This window comes from Pygoscelis adeliae, unplaced genomic scaffold, assembly GCF_000699105.1.
Source record: "Pygoscelis adeliae isolate BGI_AS28 unplaced genomic scaffold, ASM69910v1 Scaffold853, whole genome shotgun sequence".
Taxonomy (NCBI): domain Eukaryota; kingdom Metazoa; phylum Chordata; class Aves; order Sphenisciformes; family Spheniscidae; genus Pygoscelis; species Pygoscelis adeliae.
The window spans coordinates 48,476-49,777 of record NW_008824382.1 but is presented as its reverse complement, the minus strand read 5'-3'; the positions used below and the strand labels follow the sequence as shown (position 1 = coordinate 49,777).

The 1,302-nt window shown below is 62.1% G+C and overlaps 1 protein-coding gene across 1 annotated transcript in view; it reads left to right on the top strand.

Annotated features, from left to right (window-relative positions):
- The window catches only part of CFAP70 (cilia and flagella associated protein 70), a 27,419-nt gene that overhangs the window by 22,042 nt on the left and 4,075 nt on the right, over positions 1-1,302 (top strand). Inside the window, exons 24-25 of the mRNA XM_009320220.1 lie at positions 804-905; positions 1,221-1,268. Coding sequence (XP_009318495.1) covers positions 804-905; positions 1,221-1,268 — 150 coding nt within the window. The remainder of the gene's footprint in view (positions 1-803; positions 906-1,220; positions 1,269-1,302) is intronic.

The following is a 1,302-nucleotide window of genomic DNA, read 5'->3' as shown; positions in this document are numbered from 1 at the left end:
CCCGCTGCCAGGGCCTGCCAGCACCTCCTTCCCAGGGATGCCATGGCAAGCACGTACTCTGGGCCCGGGCTTTGCTCCGAGTGCCTGCCTGCACACGACCTGCATGTCGCCACGAAGGAACCGAGCAGAATGTCAGCAGAGAGGAATCTCGGTGCTTTCCCTGCCCAAAGGAATCCAGCGCCTCTGAAGGGCTGCCAAGGACACCCAGCCACCGGCAGCGCGGTACCTCCCAGAGGTATACCTCGCGAGGTTCCTCCAAGGGAGTTTGGCTGAGGGATGCAAACAGGGAAGGAACTTGAACTTCTGTTTCCCCCCTGGCCAAACGTACACCTCCTGGGAGGCTGCAGACTCGAGCCAGGGAGGCGAGTGGTGGCCTGGGAGCTGGCTGCAGCCCACCGGCCACCAGCTACCCCTGACCCCCGGGAGCCGCTGCGCAGAATAGGGATCAGGACCCCAGCCATGTTTCCTCGTGGAGCTGGACCGCTCGGTTCCCGGAGGCGGAGGCGTTTGTGCTGCTTTCCTGTCAGCTGGGGGCTGATTTGTAAATACAGCGTGTGCTCCCGCGGGGGTCGGGAGCCAGCGGAGAGAGGCTTGCCCTCCAGACCGGAGAGCCGGCCGCTGGCACCGAGGGTAACTGGTTGTCTCTGCCCTAAATCCTTTCCCCGCATCCCTATCAGGGAAACCCTGCTAGACGCTTTCGTTGCACCGATTTCTTCGGCTGTTAGAGCAGACGCCCGTCGGTCCTGAAGCCCTTTCTGCCTGCTGTTTGCCTTTTGTTCACACCTCTCCTTCTCTCCCTCAAGCTGGAAGAGATGGCGGAAGCAGAGGATGCTCTCTCTGAAGCCAATGCCCTAAATAACACCAACGCTGAAGTGTGGGGATATCTCGCCCTCATCTGCCTGCAGGTGAGCGCCCGGCCGGCCAGCTACCCCGCCGCTCCTGGCAGGGCTGGGGGGGGGGGGCATTTATCGGGGTTTATCGGCATCTCTTCACGAGCCTGAAGAACTTCTTGTAGATCTCGGTGGTAAAAACAGTTTGGGGACTGTGCTCGGATGGCGAAAGCAGCACCCCGCCTCACTGCTCGTCATCGCCTGATGCACGTATTCCCCTGCGGCGCGTCCTTCGTGCTGAGCTTCCTGACAGCGTGTTGTTTCACCCAGAACCCGCCCGTTGCCTGCGGGACGATCTCCTCACTAGCTGCTCCCGTCTCGTTTCTCCAGGGAGGACGGCAGCTGGAGGCAGAGCAGTGCTACAAATACGCCGTCAAGGTTCGTGTCCCCGCGCTGCGGCGGGGTCGGCGGG